The 18704-nt window shown below is 27.2% G+C and overlaps 1 protein-coding gene across 1 annotated transcript; it reads left to right on the plus strand.

Moving 5' to 3' along the window:
* Positions 1–8559: 8559 nt before the first annotated feature.
* On the plus strand, positions 8560–16480 carry LOC113560581 (inositol polyphosphate 1-phosphatase). Its single transcript, XM_026966547.1, has 5 exons — positions 8560–8824; positions 10918–11188; positions 12226–12397; positions 13060–13141; positions 15367–16480. Exons 1-5 carry the CDS (start codon positions 8567–8569, stop codon positions 15742–15744), a joined length of 1161 nt encoding a protein of 386 aa, XP_026822348.1. The 5' UTR covers positions 8560–8566; the 3' UTR covers positions 15745–16480.
* The last annotated feature ends 2224 nt before the right edge of the window (positions 16481–18704 follow it).

Raw genomic sequence — 18704 nt, forward strand, 5'->3', positions numbered from 1 at the left:
TATTGTTTGTCTACTTCGAACTCTTCGAGGAAATAGATTATTTGATAAGTATGGACATATTGCTTCGTATAAGAAAACAGATTTGAATTTGTCGTCAAGTCCACTTGAGATTACATTTCCATCATTCATGAATTTTTAATTGAAACTTTTCCAAAAAATTAAATATTTCAATTTAAAAAAAATGTTATAAATTATATTATATTATTTAAATGTTATACTTATAATTAATAAAGCACATTTTGTTATATCATACAGGTACTTATTCAATAATTAATACACATTTTAATGTTATATACATATTCTGCAAGTACTGATATTTAAATTGTATTTATTTTTTACTTAATACTATATATATTTTTTATTTTTTTATATGTTTGGTTTTTATAACACACAATAAGTTTTTTGTTTGCATATTTTTGAATTGTTGAGTTCATAAATATGTGCATATTTAACAACAATTTTCGTTAAAAAAATCCGAGCCCTACTTATTAAATATAACGTTTTTAGTATTTTGGTAAATATTATCAAAAATAGGAGAAAGTCGATCTCAATTACGCTCGACGACAAATTTAAATATATTTTTAACTTTTATAGCTTAGGTAATATCAATTGATAAATTGTAAATAAAACACCTTTATAATATTGTTTTAAGCGTATATTTGACAAAACTAAACGATCACCGCTTTCAAAAACCTTAAAGAGAATCAACATTACCGTTTTATGGGGAAAAATAGACATAGGTACACGCTTTCCAACTTGCTGACATGTATTTTATTGCGATAATAACTATTAAAATAGATTTTATTACAATGTCAAGTCGACTTTTATCCTTCGAATAAAATGTCAATGTCAATATTCAAAACCGACTTCATCACCTACAATCTAGGTGGTTCAACCTAGGTCCTATATGATGAATAGAAGATGTAGAAGATGGTTATTTCAATGATTTTCGTTGTATATTTTTAGATTATTAAAACTATTATTTGTTTTAACAAATGAATACACGATACACTTCAACTTAGCATACTTGCATATTTGTAGTAGTCTAATATAAACTCTACATCATAAAAAGCTAAATTTTTTTTATTTGAAAAGACAAGCCACGGATGGCCGTGGCTCATATGACAAAGTAACCTATCGAAAGAGACTATATCAGGAGACTAAATTTAAGACTGGAAGACTTATGAAAGAGGGATGTCAATACACTTGGTCCAGAAATAAGTCGGCGAAGAGTGGTAGAAAATTTAAATATCCTAAACATTTTGTACTTAACAACATGTCAAAGGCCAATCATACTAGGAGATGAAAAAGAAAAAGTGTATCATCAAACTCGATTCTACAGAACCGCAGCATTCTGATGATTGTATTTTCTTATATGTGTATATGTTACTGTGAATGTCCGCAATTGGTGAGTGCTGACAATCACCTAGTGAATGTCGACATACACCCACTACATTGGTAAATGATGAAAAATTAAAATAATATAGACATGTACTAGTGGATGCTGATATTTACATTAGGATTTTGGTCAATGTTGACAAACACAACACGGTTTTGGTTAATGTTAACATAGGTTATGTATTCGCACATAATATTATAGTATAGTACTATAGACTATAGAGTATAGAACTAAAGACAACTATATAAAATAGAAATGATAAGTTTAGTTATAAATATTAACAATTACTTTTATTAATTATGATTATTATTATTGAACAATATTATACACGTATTATTAATTTAAATTATTATTATTTTAAAATAATGACAAAAATTTTTCTACTTATTGCAACATGACAAACTGTCATGAAATTTAAAACTGCACAAAATGCCAACATTTCTACAACCACACTTTTTTGTGGTGCACTTTGTTTTGCAATTACATCTTGTATAGGTAGGTACTAGCATTTTAGATAAGATCAGATTAAATAATATCGGCATTACCAACATTCACCAATATCGTTATATAAATGTCGACATTCGCTAGTAAATGTTTACAAACAGTACAAATTCAATCAATATGCCAACATTCACTAATAACTTTGGTGTATGACGACATTAACCGATGACTGTCAGCACTCACTAATTGCGGACATTCGCAGTAACATATACACCTATGTCATCTAAACAATGTATGAATAGTTATCGATGTCTCGTGGTGTGTAAATTTATCTAAAATAATACACTTAATATTACATTAAACTTGGCCTATGTTTTTATAAAAAAAAATAGTTTTACGTCTTTTCAAGTGTGTAGATCGCACGGGGAGCTTCCAAAAATGTTTTAGCGTGCAAAAGGGACCGTCGTCAAAAGGGGCCTATGTTTTTATATAATCTTATATTATACATAAATTGTTATATTCATGTTACCATAGGTAATGAAACAGCAATATGATAGGTACCTACTATGATTATTAATTATTTCTATAATTTAGGACGTCATAATATACGTATATAGGTATTATACACCATGTGTTTATAATTTAGTTAATAAAAATTGTTCAAACAAATAAACTTTTAATATGCATTTATTATACTATTATATTATCATTCATCATTGCATAATATTTAAACACACTGGTACATAATGTGTTGATAAAATATTTAATATAATTTAAACACTACAGATGTGTGCCATATAACGGTTTTATATGACATACAATTCAGATTTGATAATTAAATATCTAACGCGTGATGATATACGTATTTACTGTATGATATATATTAAGTATACAATATACATTTTCACCTCAATCCTAATAAACTATGTTAAATAATCTATTTTACTTACTATACAGATAGTATTTATTACGCCCTACGAAATATTTTATTCTCGTATCTATTATACCTTTACCCTATTACCCTAAGAAATATTTCCGTCGATTACCAGAGAAAATACTTACTTAAAGAAAATATATTATTACTACAATTTATAATTAATTGATACATTATATTAAAAGGTGTATCAGATCAAAGAACAGATGTTGTTCTGTGTACATGACATACACAACGGACCTATATTATTGAGTATATAGTATATAGTATATAGGTATATATATAATCAATGATTATAGGTCCCATAACTAATAGTAACCATGATTTTTTTTTTCATATAAATGTAACGATAATGAATAGCGTATTCATTGATGATCAATAGTATCAACAAATATTTAAAAAAAAGTATAATAAATATTAATATATTGATTTAAATTTCTTAGCATTTATATTTATGTATTATTAATCATAATAATTCAAAATATATTATTGTGAATTATGATTAATTTATTTATGTCTTGTGTGAATCACTAGCTAATCAATAGATGTAGTAGCTAACAGCTGTAGTATTATACAACGGTGTTAAACATATGTCATCTTTAAATAAGTTGCTTTAGTTTACTTATATTATGTGTTTAATTCGTATTCAGTGATAAATAATTCAGTGTTTACTAGTTGCGATCAAAATCAAAAATTACATACTAGTTGCGGTTAACCAACTAAAAGATTACTTACAAATTGCGGTCATTTTTTGCGCTTTTATAACTCAATAATGGGATAAAAGCACATATAGTATTTTTATATTCCAAAAACAACAGTGATTGACTTCAGTTGAAGTTTAGTATTATAATTATCATATTGTTTTTTATCGTAAAAAACTTCGGTGATGGTTGATAATCATTTAAGATTACTATACAGTATATTATATAGCATAAACTTACATAAACTTACATCAAATGGTATTTAATAGCTCTAAATTCAACTCCAATATAAAAGTATTGTACTTGTACATACCAAAACAATTTCCTGATTGAACTACTTAAAAACCGCCGGCTTTAAATTTCAATTCTAAATTTTTTAACTCATTTTATTATCACTGTAAAAGCTCAGTCTTTTATGTGACTGCAACATTTGATATTACCTACGATTGCAGTGACCGCAACTGCTGTATATGGTTATCTCAAAAATCATCCATGACCACAACTATTATGCAGCCAAATAATTGTATACAAAAAATGATTTTGACCAAAGACGATGACAGCCTATATTATTTAATATTTTATATTGCTACTAAAGTAATTTATTTTACTATTATATAGTAATACGCGGTACGTAATTATTTTTTACTGAAATAAATTAATTTGAAATTGTTATTATGCGTGTAAAATAATATTATATACGTACGTTTAAAAGTATCAATATCCACAAATAATATTTTTTTTAAGTAAAACGAAATAACTAAAACCATTTTTATTGTTTGTTTTACTGTAACCGATTTTTTTCAATAAATAATTACAGTTCTAAATTTTGTAAAAATTTGGTCTGAGTGAATAAAATAACTTGACCAAATTGGGTCCGTATATATTTGTTCATTTTATTCTTTAGTAATATAAAGTAAAAATGTACTAAATGATTTCACGATTACCTTATTTAAACATAAAATACTATCACGTTTATAAATATGACAAAATTATATTATACGTAAGAAACTGTAAAATATCTAAAGAAGATTTTTTTATTGCTAGTAATTTGTTAAAACTATATCTTATAAATGTTAACCCAATTATCAAAAAGTAAACAAAATATTAAATACCTAATTAAATTTATGAAAAAACACACAAAAGAGAAAAAAGCATTTTTAACTATATCTGTATAGTGTATAACTAGAAAATAAATTATACAGATAATTTTAAGTCTGTTAAAATGTAAAGTAAAATGAATTCTATTATCATAACTTGATAATAACACTTAATTAATACAATATGATTTTCAACACAGGATCCAATTAGTATAATATACAATTTAAATCCGGTACACAAATGATATATATCGCTTTGTATAAATATCTAATTTTGTTGAAATTTAAACTTTAAGTATAAAAAAATGATGTATAAATATTTTTTCTTATTGTTTGTACAAAATACCTATGAAAAACTTTATATTGAGTCATCAACTTTATGCTATAACATTTAAATATCTTACAATATTTTAACTATAAAATTATTGGTAAATTTTTAGGTTTTTGTTAAAAATTGAACTTTGAATTCTTAAAAAAAAATTCTTACATATTTTTAAAACTTTTAAACAACTTAGAATCTAAGATCATGTAGACGATATTGTAATATATTAATATAGTAATGAAGTATATTAAATTAAAGTATTTATATCATTTTTAAATTAAAACTACGCTGTACTCATAAGTTATAGAGCGCTAATAATAAATTAATACATGTAAAGGATAATAATCACATATATGTAGGTTATGTGTGCATATGTATTTTTAGTCGTATTGTATTGTACGTTGACTAAACTGATCACTGCAGTATTACATGATACGTCATAATAGTAAATAATAATAATTTTAAACCTTCGAATAGTTCAAATAAATTAAATTAAACATTGATAAATGAGTGTTAGTATGTCACCCTCAGCTGTTGCTATATTACGGCCAGAGAATAATTGAAAACTATAGGTGAAAATATTAATAAACACTAAACATTTAGGTAATACGACTATATGGAGGGCGAATAATAATAACAACTTATATACCTATTTACATATACGTATTACATACATCATTCATATTATACATACTACTACATACTACATATTATACACACTTTCCGTGTATACTATGTCCGACAATGTGAAGTATTTGAGGAATATATTCAACAACTTTTGCACAAAATTTAGTTAAAGATATACTATTGAACACTACTCCCATAATATAGTTTTTCTCAGTGTAGATGATCCAACTATGTTAAATAGAATCAACATGATGGATCATAATATATGAACACATATTATTATATCATAGTTAGGTACGTTAATTATAAACTAACAAAATAATAATCAAAAGTTTTTGAAAAATGTCTATAAATTAATTAATGTTAATTTAGACATATGTATTATTTCGCCAATAGTGGATAATAATATTTAGTACCTATTGTCGAAAAAAACGCAAATTTTTGAACATTTAGAAATTAATTTTAATCTATCAACATTTTTAATTTTAAAAATAACCTGAAAAGTATAATAAATACTAGATCCAATAAAATGTCTATTTTATATTTTTTTAAAACTATTTTTAAGGATTATTATCCTCACTATTCCTTGGGATAAACATTTTAATGATTATTGAGAAACTGTTTATTCGAATTTTGAATTAAATACATTAAAATATTTAAAACAATTATCTGAATTATCTACTAAATAATTTACATTTTACAGTAACAAAGGAGTATTCTAATTTAAAAAAATGAAGTTTGTACTGCACTACCGCCACAGAATACTCCTTAAGTAGTACAAAATATTCTCATGAATTATAGATCATTGTCATCCTCCTAATGTAATAATGTAATACCGCCCGGTGAACTGTACTCTAGTTAATTGGCTCCAAAGGGACCTCGAAAAGCGGTTTTTTTTTTGTATGCATAATACATTATGTATACATATACAATTAACAATCATCACCATATAGTTGTCGTCATTATACGGCTTTCTGGTGACGTAAATGCAACGCCCACGTATACGTAGCGAACAATACGAGTATACGACGACACGTTATATTATTACACATTATTTGTACCATTTATACATTGGTACCTATATAAACATAATAAACTATAGTCGCTACGTTTCGATAAATTGAAATATAAAAGCTGAATTGTCAAGATGTTGCAGCTTAAATATTTAACTGTATCCTAAAATAAATGTCGAACAATGATATCATATCCCAAAATTGCAGCTGGTTGTATTTGTGTCATAAATATGTATAAAATTCGCGTCTATTTTGGACTTGATGAAACACATAAAGCGATATATTCAATTTTATAAGTTCTAGTCTAATTAAAAATGTTACCACTTTAAACAGATAACTCTAAATTAAGTCCGGGCTACTTTTAGGTGTGTTTGATTGAGTCCAATTTATCATCTTAATGTATTTGATTTGAGTTTGTTGAACTTCACACAACGTCCAATACGCAACGTTTAGGTATATTCGTCAACGGTTCAGTGATGTTCACAGTAAGTACTAATAGTATTCGTTCATACTACCATGGTCCACGGTTGTATTCACATATACGTTGTAAACACACAATATAATATATATTGCATGTGCGTAATCATGGAGCATTTGTCGAATGAAAAACAAAAAACAATTTTTATAATTAATTAGTGAAAGTTTTAATTTTATAAAAATAAGAAGTTATAGGTTTGTTTGAAAAATACTTAGTCTATTCTGTAAAAAAAAAAAGACGTCTTAAGCATTTATTTAGATTGCCGTGTTTAAAAAAAGTACTGATTTTAATTTTTGACTGCCTAAAGTACTTACTAGATCCAATTCACCAGAAACCATCCCAAAAATTAGAAATTCAAGCATTTTTATTTTTTATAGCTTCAAAAGCTGTTAAAAAACCAATTATTATTGTAAAATCAATCGGGGCAACTGATTTTACATCGGGGCGATCAGAATCTAAAAACCATTGAAAAAATAACAACATGGAAGCAGATTAAACATTGCACAAAATTAATAAATTTTCAGATTTGTCTAAATAAAATCTATTCCATTTAAATTTTTACCAACAACTATTAACATTTTTACATTCATAGTTAGTTCTAAAAATGATTAAAAATAAAAATATATTAAGTATTTTTGAACATTTTTAAATAGTATAGCATAAACATTTTTTGTATTATAACTCAGCCAATCTCCATGTGGTATCTTTTGAACAACGTCAATTGACTGAGAGGACTCAAATTGTCAAACCGGACAACCAAATTTGTTGGACTCAATTCCGACAACATAAAAATACTCATGGGACTCAATTTAATTATACCGCTTTAAATTTTAACATATTTTATCTTAACAGATGAATTTTTACTCGCGTGTGGTTAAATGATCAAAAGACGCTTATTATAATGTTATAATTGAATTAAAAAAAAAAAACAAAAAAACAACACAAAAACCGTACCTAGTATAAACATATATCGTGTCTTAGACACACTTGTTATAAACACTTTTAAAATAATTTATTTAATAGGTTTTTTAAATAATTTAATAAAAATAGTATTTCATAAAAAAAAAAATATTTCAAATGCCTTTCAATACTATTATAGGGCATGGGAGTAACTCAAAACCGGAAGTTTTCCCGATAACTTTTATTTTATCATACATACATTAATTAATATGTGATATGGTATCGCAGAATGGAGCGAAGTCAACAAACAAATCCGCACAGAATTCAGCACGAAATGATATTATAGACATGATACCTATTCGCGTATCCTTTTATAGATTTAACGCTTTTAGTTTTACGTACCGATTTTTAATTTACGCTGAAATTGGCGCTTAACAAAAACACCCATATGATGATTCCTACACGGCTTTTCGCCGCATCGTATCATAATATTATTATTTTACAAGCGGCCGCGCACGCGCCCTCCGCCGCCGCCGCCGCCGACTACCTCGCAACGCAGTGATTGATTTTCTCGCCGCCGGCCGATGTTGTCGCGGCGGCGCTCACGCCGCACATCACGTTCGAGTTTCGCGCGGCGCGCACCGTGACTGCACCATGTTCTCCCGCGACGGTGACGGAACCGAAGCTCGCCCCGAGCGACGGTGCAGCGGCGGCTTGACCGGTTGCGCGCTTCTCGCTTCCGAAGCGGCCGCCAACGTCGCCCGGCTGTGCCGGTCCAGTCCGCGGCTGCTGTCCATGCTGGTCCAGGAGAAATGCGGCGAAGACGCCAACAGTAGCCGGTTCGCGCACGACTTCAAGACGCTGGCCGACGTGCTGGTGCAGCGCATCGTTGCCAAACGCATCAGCCGACAGGTATACACAACGCAAGTACACGCGTATTATATGGGTCACGTTTATTAGCGCGTCTAGCGTGCTGTACGGTGCGCCCGCGACAGGCGCGTGTTATAACGCGTGATGGTATTTTTTGTTGTTGCGATCGAATGTCGCGTGTGCGTGTGTGTTCGATGCGCAAATGTCGACCGATAGTCGTGTTGCCCAGTGTTGCCTATTACACGTGCGGGGCACGTGCTATTTGAATTCGGGGGGATCGGAACTTTACTACCTATATTATACGTACGTGAGAATGCGCTCAAAAATGTTATTCACGTCTACCGTTACTGCCGTAATTCGAAAATTGTATTTTATTAAAAAGATGGGGTTTTCACATCATTCATAGCTGGTAAACAAACACGAAAAATTACGAAAAATGAATAAGAATAGTACTTATAACATGGTTGTGATTTTTAAATGAAAAAAAAAATAATGTTTAAAAAAACATTACAATGCAGTCAATTCTGTTAATACATTTTTTTTAATAACTTCCCATCACTTCTAAACAAAAATTGTATTGTTGTATGATTTGATAGAATATACCTATATAATACCATAATATATACATTTAAAAGATAACAAATAAAGTAAATAAAATAATTTAGGAACATCAATTTATTTCCGATTCCTATTTAATATTTATCTCAAACGTTATATTAAATATTCAGCACGTGGAAGGAGGTCCTAGTGGTAGTCCTTGCTTCCCTCGTATGCGTATAAAAACCATAGATTTTTAATAATAATTACATTTTTATAATATAATATATTCCTTTATTTTCCTTTATATTATTAGACTAAAGTGCATTAGCGCATCTAATATCTATTATAATACGTCGTATATAACTGTATTATAATTCATAACTGCATAAGTACATACTGCATTACGACTATAACTGAATGGTTATTGGCTAGGGATATAAGATTAACAAGTAGCTAGTAAAGCTTACCTTGAGATGCGCCGATATAAGTGCATGCAATACGAATATTATAAAAGAAGTAAAAGTATTCATATGTACAAACTCAATATATATATTATTGTAGGTCATTAGATCGATAATAATTGTTTGCTTTGGCGCTCCACTTTGGCAATCTTCCTATTAATATGTTTTAATTTAAACATATTTAATAATATTTAAACCTAGGTAACAATAAATAATAGAAACATTATTTTCAAATTACAATTTATTTTTTGAAATAGAATTCGCATTTATTCATTTCTATTAAAGTAATTTATTTTACTATTAGTATTACGGAAGGGGGTAGGTTAAATTAATTTTGGCTGAAACCATTGTATTTACAAATATTATTAATAACTAATCATTAAAATAGTATACCGTAGTGTATTATTGTTATTAACTTTTGAGTCAATACCATTTTATCATAAAACAGTGTGAATAGGTTCGTAATATAAATAAATATTATCTATAAGTTAATTTACAAAAATTAAAATCTTTGAATTTCAAATATACGTTCAATTTTAAATTTCCATAAATAATATTATTCAATTATAATATTACTATAACAAAATAACTAAAATTAATATTTATCATTTAAACATCTAATTTTATTAAATTTTAAGTTCAAATAGCTATTACAAAAAAAAAAAAAAATGTAGTTATGTGTTTCTTAGATTTTTTGGATTCAGTATGAACTATTTATGAATTATGGCGAATCTTCTATTCAATTTCAAAATCACCATAACTATATACAAATTAAGCGTTTAAGATTTTGAACTACGAAATAATTTAATATTTTTGAGATTTTACAAATTGTTTCGAAATTTTAACTTCTCACGCTCGTTTTCTGTTTATAGCAACTTATGAAGAACTTTGTCATTACATTTTCAAACTTTTCATTAAGAGATGAAAAAATATCGACAAAAAAAAGTTAGAAAAGTCGAACATTTAAATTGTGTTTATTAGTGTTTAGTGTTGCATGACCATTGTTTAATTTGGTTTTGAAGTTTTGATCCAATCTTAAACAAGGAGAATTCACATACCGTATTTCCCATGAACCATAAAACCTTGTGAACATATTTGTATAGGAATCTTATACATTTTAATTACTATTTATAGTTTCCTAAACTTGATGGAAACGTGTATGGTGAAGAAAACGATACAATACAGAATAATAAAGGTCAAGACGTGACCATACTAGTCGGAGAGACGGTAGAAGAAACATTGCAGTGTTTGTCCAAAGCTCTAGGCGATGATTTAGACTCGGCAAAGAGCTTAGCTGAAGCTGCTCACAAAGAGTTTGAATTGAATGATCTCAACGTTGACTGTTATCCACCCGAAGAGGAAAATTTAGATATGGACAAAATCGGAATATGGATCGATCCTATTGGTAATCACCGTATATTACGTATATACGTATGTTATAATAATATAATATTATTATAGAACGAACAAAATTATGTCAATGTACCTTGTCGAATTATTATCTACTAAAAAAAAAAAATGTAATGACTTTTAATAACCGCTGATGAATGATGGATAACAATTACTTTTTTAACAATATCCAATATTGAAAATTTACAGTTTAACGATATTATTAATAGTCATTACTAGGACTGGGATTTTAATGCCTTAAAAAATGCATTATAGAAATTACTTTAAATTTATTAAAAAAAAAAATACATTACAAGTGTATTCTTGTACAAATGCACGCAGACGACTAGCCGTCGAACATTTTACTTTTGACATTTTTATTATTAAAAATAAAAGAAAATTAATATCAAAGAAAATTAATTAGAATAATAAAATAATAGAAAATAAATTCACGTAATAGTTACGACAGCAAAACTCGTACTGAACGATATCATCGAACGTCAATTTTGCCAATTTAAGATTATTAAACAGGAAATATAGGCAGTGGTTTTAAATAAACCACGTTAGTTTTACCGTAGATGTCGTCTTGGCTCGTTATCTAAGTTATATCACTTCAAATCATGTCCGATAATATAATACGAATTACGAGTATCTACTTTATAATCTGTTATATTTATATATAAAAATTATATTGGTGTGCAGAAGTCTTGAAATAAAATTTAAAATTCATATTTTATTTCTAAAATGCCCTAAAAAATTAAGAAAATGCCCTAAAAACCAAAAATTTTCAAAACATACAAGAAAAAGCAAAATAAACTTTCTTATTTTCATTTTAAAGTAGATGAAACAAATTTGTGACTATACAAGCGAAGTGCATCGAAATCCTAGCCGTAAAATCATCACGTTACAATTCATATTTATTTTATACTTTAATAATTCGTTAGTTTTTTTATTAATTTTACTAATTTTACTATGCAAATAGTCTATAGTATAAAATTATTATAATACAATAATATAAAATATTTATTATACCTACTACCTACTACTTTATAGATTCAACAAACGAATATATAAACGGAAATGTCGATAATATAAATGAATACGGATTTCACTCGAGCGGACTACATTGCGTTACAATTAATATTGGTTTATTCGACAAGCACAGCGGAAAACCTATCGCCGGCGTAATTAATCAACCATTTTTCAAATTTGACACTATCAAAGGGTAAGGTTTTTAATAACCGATTTACAGTTGTAAATTGTAAATAGAATAGTTATCTAAGTAGATATCAATAAAAGTAGTAATCAATTATTTAATATTTAATAATTTTTTTCTAAAGTAACAAAACTAACTATTATATTTAATAATACACATTATATACCAAGTTGATGGTTTGTTTTATACGGAAGCGTTAGTTATTTAAACTGAACATCACGTATTTTTTAGCTAATTGTTTAAAACTAGAACGCACGTTTTGTGTTAAATAACGAACAGTTTGTTTTAACGTTATGACATCACTGCAATATTATTTATTTAAACATCGTAAAATACTATTTTGACAACCTACTTACTTTAGGTAGGTATACTATTTGTAACATATATACAATACAATCGTTTTGATTATTTTTTTTAATATATATCATATTATTATACTCATCTACAAAGCTTACACTGTTGTAGTATATTATTACAAATTTAAAAAAAACTATTTTAATATTGTATTATATTATCATAATATGTGTATTCGTATAGATGAGGCATATGCATTTGGTAAAAATGTATATTTATAAAAATATAAAATTATCTATGTAAACTTAATAACGAATCGTTAAGCGACAACAAAATGTATTTTAAGAACACGTTTCATAACGTCTGTGTATTCGTAGATGGAGTGGAAGATGTTACTGGGCATATTCCGACGGACAGAAAAGTTTAAACTCATTGCCAGAATTCATTAGCTGCAATCAGGTGAAGAAAAAACATAAATTAGTTATGATTAATGAGCATATCGATCGTTAACTTAAAGTGGGATAAATGACTGTTAAACATAGTTATATAGTCTTCTATATATATATAAGTAATAGTCTATATTATTATACATAATACAATATAATGGTGAGTAGTGAATACTATACTATTTTAAAAAGACTAAATTCACCAATTCACGTGCAGAATACAGATGGTATCAGATACTCAGATATAATTATTAGTTATGAATAGGGTTAGGATGTTTATGCACTGAAAAATCTATAAATATGTATGCACTTATGCACTAAAAAACAACTAAATATGCATGAACAACAATAGAGACAAATTTAATTATTAATAGAATATAACTAAATTGAGTTGGTAATATTTTTATGTGCTCGTTATATTAACTGTTATCTATTACATTTTTGAATTTTCTTATATAAAATTTAAAAAAAGTTGCATTGAATAATTATTATTTGTTTTAAATGTTCCGTTGTAAGTACTTCGTCTATTTAGTGCTAATACTTACATATTTAAGTAGGTACCTGTACTCCGTATAACCATATTAGATCCTCAAGAATAAATAAGTAATAATTCGTAAAAAACAAATAATCAATCTTTTTTCAGATTTGGTTAATAAAATATAAAATTACGGTATTTTTTAGCATTTTACATCAAATAATCATCAAATATGCGCTCAAAAACAAAGAAAAAACACAAATAATGGACTTATAATTTAAAAAAGTTAAAACATGCAATTATGTGCAAAATAAAATTTTAATATTTTGAAAATAGATATCACAAAACATTTTTCTATACAAGAATAGAATAATTAGACAACCTAAAAAAAAAAAAAATAAAAAAAATCCTCTCTAATTATGAATAATTCGTCTGTATATATTTGCCACGAATGGAGTTAGGCAGATTTAAATCATTTTTCTTCTACACCTTAATTATACAACAATATAATAATAAAACTATAAGGAGAGAACAGTGTACTCAAGAAAAATTCTAATATTAGATATTAATTTATTTAAATATTTAAAATGTGCAATATTTCGAATAATATTCAATAGTTTTGTAATTACTCTAAATTTATGAGAAAATATCACTAATTAAGCCATGTTTAAAAAGCTTACATTAAAATAGCATAAACTTTATGATTTTAAATAATTTTATATTGTTTTTAAGTAGTAAAATAATAAGTACCAATATATTAAATATTTTGTAAATATTAATTAATTTAAAATATTTTATAATATACCTCATCATAGAACTCTAAAAAACTTTAATTATCCATTTATATTTTGAAAACAACGTTTTCAGTAGAAAGTCAAATTCAACCATTTTATTTATTTGTTTCTACACATAATACAATATATTATTATAACCATACTCTGTATACTATATTCGATACTTTTTCGTTACAAAAACGTTATACTGAAATTTAAAACTAAAGTAAAATGTTATACGATTATACTATAAAAATACAAATTACGTATTTATTATACAGGACGGTCGTTCGTTGTACTAATATGATAACACCATATCTCGCGACTGTTTAAAAAATGGTGTTGTACTGTATAATAATATTAGGGACTAGATATTATTCCTTGTCTTTGATATAACTGCACCACTGCTGAAAGTTTTCCTCGATCTATCAAATAGTTTGCTGATCGTAGACACGCAACAAGTCTTGGATTTCAATCCAACCTCCTAACCAGTAAATCGACTTTTTGACACCATCGTTACTTTCGATGTCCCTTATCGCTTTACCTACTCACATACCTCGTTTACATTCTATCCCACTCCCTCTCGTAAACCATTTTGACAATTTCTCAATTGTCCGGCTTGTGCTCGTCGTGCGCAAACCATGACCTCAATTTTTTACTCAAACTTGTGTATACGTTTGTTAATTTGTATATTATTCTATCAGTCAATTGGTCTACACCATTTGAAACCAAAAAACCACACACTCATCAGTCACATTGTATAGCAAACAACTTAAAATCAGACACCAATTTTAATCTTTGGACCAGATGTATTGTGTAAACTTAAATGCATTTTAAACGCTGTTTATCATTATATTATCGAATATTATCTTGACCTCGTTGTTTTAGAGGGGGATTTCGACGTATTTATGAATACAAAATATAATACGAAATAATAATAATAATAATGATAATAATTTGTGTATTATACGTGTATTATACGTCCGACAGGAATTGGTGGTGACTAGCAGCAGCGAGACAGACGAAGCCAAGGAGGCGTTGCAGCGGTCCGGTTACATCGTGGCCACGGCGTCCGGGGCCGGTTATAAGATGCTGTGCGTGGCGATAGGTGTCGTCAAGTGCTACGCGCTGACCAAAGACTCGACGTACGCGTGGGACACGTGCGCCGCGCACGCGATGTTGGCGTCCCAGGGTGGCACGGCGTGTCACTGTCGCACGTCCGCCGAGCCTCTCACGTATCGGCCCAAGACCACCGGCGGCGGACGGGCTCACTGCAACGCGGACGGTGTTATCGCTTCGCGCGACCTGCAAACCGTCGACCGAGTACACGCGATCCTGTCACCGCTGCATACGCACTGCAACAGCTGATTCAGTTGTACTAATAATTATTATGCAATCGACGCGCCCCTACCCAATTAAGACTATACACACGATTTTTATTTTTTTAGTTTTAGTTTTTAATATTTTGTCCACGTGCGAAATACCTGCGTGATATTGATCACATCGTTAATCCGAGTAGCAATTTTCAGATTTATGACGGAAACGGATCACGATAAAATAAACACTGCGGTTGATATTTCAAATTAAAATACAATTTTTTTTTCTATTTCAAACACACGTAAAGCATACTCTTTTAGATAATCCTCGCAAAACGTTAGAATTAAATTTCATTTTTATGTAATTATTTTTTGACGTACGAATAGAATTCCATTTCTTAATCTAAGAGAAGGTTTTTGGAGAACTATGATTAAAATGTGTTCACTGCTCGGCATTAAAAATATGCACCGTAATTTATTGGTATCGCGTGACACGTCTTCTTCGTAACACCGAATGAACATCATACAGTATTTTATAGTAAGTACGATTATATAATAGCATAGAGGTACTATATAGACATAAACAGCCGTATTATTATTGTTGTTACTATTATTATTATTGCATATATTTTCTCAGTATTATATGCATACCTAGTTTTAAATATTAAAAAAAAAATCGTTTTTGATGATTAATTATATACAATACAGGGTAATCAAACTATTTTGAAAACAATATAATCAATTCCCATCACTCGACATTGTTAACGTTTTTACATCAAAATTGTATACTTACTATTTTATTTTATGTTTAATTATTTTTCATAGAAACATATAATATTATATCTGTGATGGATATGTATTTCTTAATTGTTATAACAATTAATGTTACTAACATGTATAGATTAGTAAATCATGATGTATTTATTAATGCATATATACGCTAGAAAAATATTATAACTGTTAAAATATTAATTATATTTTTATATCTGTATTACAAGAGACTAATATTTATACAGCTAATGATTGTGCAGTTATTATTTATTTTATTTATTTGTTGTTGTTTGTTATATTATGATTTACTTTGGATAGTAAAAAAATAATATAATATTATAAAATTCGTTAAACATTATCGTGCACATTGCACTATAATAATTATATTGTACAATTTTTTCTTTTAGTTAACAAATTATAAACATTATATAGATACAATTTTTGTTTTGTTATAAATATATATGATGAAATCAATATGTTAAAGTTCCATTATCATTAATCATTATTTTATAAAAGTTAAAAATAATTAATAGTTGTAATATTATTATAAATATATAAACACTAAGTAGTTAGTTATGTGTTTATTTATTACTTGATTTCCTCTATTACCTCCTTAAAAAATAGTACGTTATCAATGGCCGATATATCTATTAGCTATAACTTTTTACTAACGTTTACGAATATCATTATTTGTAATTCAAATAACATTAAATATAATACTTATTATATTATAATTTATATTTTTTATGATTTTTTTATTAGTTGTTACTTATAATTTTCATTTCGTTATCCATAAAATTTTTTTATAATATAATGTCAAATATTATTTTGAAAAAATATTTTTTATGTATAATAAAATAAAAATTTAATAATTACTTAAATACAAGAATCCAAATAAAAAATAATATTTTGGTTGGACAGAGAAGACATGCGAGAATATACATTTAGGGCGTACCAATAATAACTAAATGATGCAATTAAGAGTGATGAATGTATTGATTTTGTACAATAATGTGTATTTTTATTCTATTTTTCATCATATTTAGGGGCAGTAGGTATTCATTGATTTTAAACTTTACAAGTGAATTTTGGTAGAAAATAGGATGCAGTTGGTATATTATGGGAGATCAAAAGTAAAATCTGTGTGTACTTTTCAAAATAACCATAAGTACTTGAAATATCCACTAAATATTTAAATTATAATTTTTTATACAAAATAAAATATTTTGAATCTTTTGGAGCTTTTTTATGGACATTCAAATTTTCAATTTTTTTAGTTTTTTTTCTTTTTTTCAATAAAAAATTATCACTGGATAAAAAAACATAGTGTTAGTACAGAGTTTTAACAGATTTGTCAAAACATAAGTTGGTCTAATATTTGTATAAAAATATTAATAATTTTTAAAAAAATTTTTTTTATTTGAAGTTTGAAGTTTGAAATTTGAAATTTGACTATATTGATCAAAATCATAACAATTCACAAATTACGAATACTTTAAAGTAAAACATTTATAAAATCTTCAAGTTCTGTAGCCAAAATTTGAAAATGTAATTCAATGTTCCTTATAACTTATAAGTATTGTCTAAGATTAACCAAAAAAAGATGCATTTTGAATTGAAATCCAGGCCCTACTTATAAACATTTCATGTTGGAACCAAAAATCTAAAAAAATGTACAGACACAATATTAAAACATTTTCAGAATACTTTTGTAGATAAATTTATTAAAATATAATATTATCTATTTATACTTTTCTACTATAAGTCACAATGTTGTGCAGTAAGGTGGTATTGACTCAAGATTTAATAATGAGAATATAATATGGTATACAATGTACACAAGTCACAAATTATACAATGATTAATAATAATAATATAGTAAATGCAATATTTTCGTAAAAAATTAAATCAACCTACCCTAAAGACTAGGACTAATAGTAAAAAAAAAAATATTTTATAGCAATATAAAAAAAACATATCAAAATATTCTCAGTGAAATTATATACTGGCAACCCAAAGTCTCATCTCAGAAACGTTTGAAAAACAATAATAAAATTAAAATTTCACATAATACGTAATTATAATTAGGAATATTTTGTTACCATGGTAGTCATGTCGCAGTATTTAAAGTATTAACAATAAACTTATAGATACTATACATAAAGCGATTATAATTTATAAATTATAAAACTAAGCTTTGATAATAATATAATATTATACTATTATAGAACATAGTATAAA

The sequence above is a fragment of the Rhopalosiphum maidis genome, chromosome 1 (genome assembly GCF_003676215.2).
Source record: "Rhopalosiphum maidis isolate BTI-1 chromosome 1, ASM367621v3, whole genome shotgun sequence".
Taxonomy (NCBI): domain Eukaryota; kingdom Metazoa; phylum Arthropoda; class Insecta; order Hemiptera; family Aphididae; genus Rhopalosiphum; species Rhopalosiphum maidis.